We start from the raw sequence: 1,673 nt of genomic DNA, 5'->3' as shown, positions 1-1,673 counted from the left end.
AGATTGTACTTTGAAGCCATGATTTGCGAGTGAATAATGTTGCAAATTTGAGTTGGATAGTTGACGCCGCTTTGACTTGGCCAGTCAAGTTCGGCTCGTCGTTTTTTGTTTTCTTAGCGAGGGAAGTAGAGAAATGGAGACTCTAAATCTGAACAGGCTAGATATTTCATATTAATATTGGGAAGAAAATCCGTCCAACCCAATGAGGACGTTAGAGGATGCATGCCAGCTAAGCTTTGTATGTGAACCAATTCATGTCCTCTATATATACGTAGGTTCAATGCACAAAAAAGCAAAACCAAGCCATTTCCTATTTGCAAATTAATTAATTAAACCATGGCTCTTTCCCTCCAAGCAAAAGTTTTGATCAATGTGTTGATGATGTTAGGGACATGGGCAACTCAATCCATGTCTGGACGACCATTCATAGATGAAGATGCCATTACTCAGAAGCACGAACAATGGATGGCGCACCATGGACGAAATTATCAGGACAATGCAGAGAAAGAGAGGCGATTTCAGATATTCAAGACCAACTTGGAATTCATCGAAAATTTCAACAGTAACGCAATCAATAAGACGTATCAGTTGAGTCTCAATATATTTGCAGACTTAACTGATGAAGAATTCTTAGCTACCTACACTGGATACAGGATGCCCTCACTCCCAAAAACAAATAAAACAACACCATTCAAATATGCAGACCAGGCTGATGAAGTGCCAGAAAACAAAGACTGGAGGGAAGTCGAAGGAGTTGTCACATCCGTCAAGAACCAACAACAATGTGGTAAGAATTAAGATATTTTCTTTCCTTTTATTAAGGAACGTGAGGAAAGAATCCAACTTGGATGATTATAACCATTAAAGTGAATTTTATACTAATATTCATTCAAAGTCTCTGGGCCCAAAATTTAATAGTAACTAACCTGTAATTTTCATTTGTATTATTGCACTTCAGGTTGTTGTTGGGCATTTTCATCCGTAGGAGCCGTGGAAGGAATAATTCGCAACGGCGTGTCCCTTTCTGCGCAACAATTAGTGGATTGTGTGAGTAATAATAATGGCTGTGGTGGCGGTTGGATGACTAACGCTTTCGAATACATAATACAAAACCAAGGCATCGTCTCAGAAGATGATTACCCCTACAATCAAGTGCAAGGAATGTGCAATAGTGGGACAGCGAGCAACTCTGCTGCAAAGATAACTGGTTATCGAAACGTACCCAGCAACGACGAGAGCTACCTAAAAATGGCAGTAGCGAACCAACCTGTCTCAGTGGCCATCGATGCAAGTACCTTCAAGCTTTACAGTGGGGGGGTGTTCAATGGGGATTGTGGGACTCGACTAAACCATGCTGTTACTCTGGTTGGGTATGGGACAAGCGCGGAGTATGGTTCCAAGTACTGGCTCATCAAGAACTCATGGGGTGTCAACTGGGGAGAAAATGGCTACATGAAGCTTGAGAGAGATGTCTATGCCAGAGAAGGTCTATGTGGCATTGCAATGCGAGCTTCATATCCTACCATTGATTAATCCTCTCCTCAACACATGAATTAAGATCATGTTTTGGCCTACTTAGTTACATATATTATATATTTATATAATAAAATGGCCAAAAGACGGCTGTGTCACTTGGCTTCAACAGTCAAAGAACTATCTAATGCCCTTTTTTT

General features: G+C 40.7%; 1 protein-coding gene across 1 annotated transcript; it reads left to right on the top strand.

Moving 5' to 3' along the window:
* The first annotated feature begins 308 nt into the window (after positions 1–308).
* On the top strand, positions 309–1,673 carry LOC110634900 (ervatamin-B). Its single transcript, XM_021784051.2, has 2 exons — positions 309–787; positions 959–1,673. Exons 1-2 carry the CDS (start codon positions 337–339, stop codon positions 1,531–1,533), a joined length of 1,026 nt encoding a protein of 341 aa, XP_021639743.2. The 5' UTR covers positions 309–336; the 3' UTR covers positions 1,534–1,673.

The sequence above is a fragment of the Hevea brasiliensis genome, chromosome 18 (assembly GCF_030052815.1).
Source record: "Hevea brasiliensis isolate MT/VB/25A 57/8 chromosome 18, ASM3005281v1, whole genome shotgun sequence".
Lineage (NCBI taxonomy): Eukaryota > Viridiplantae > Streptophyta > Magnoliopsida > Malpighiales > Euphorbiaceae > Hevea > Hevea brasiliensis.
Note: the sequence above shows the minus strand (reverse complement) of the source record. Positions and strands in the feature narration are given on the sequence as shown.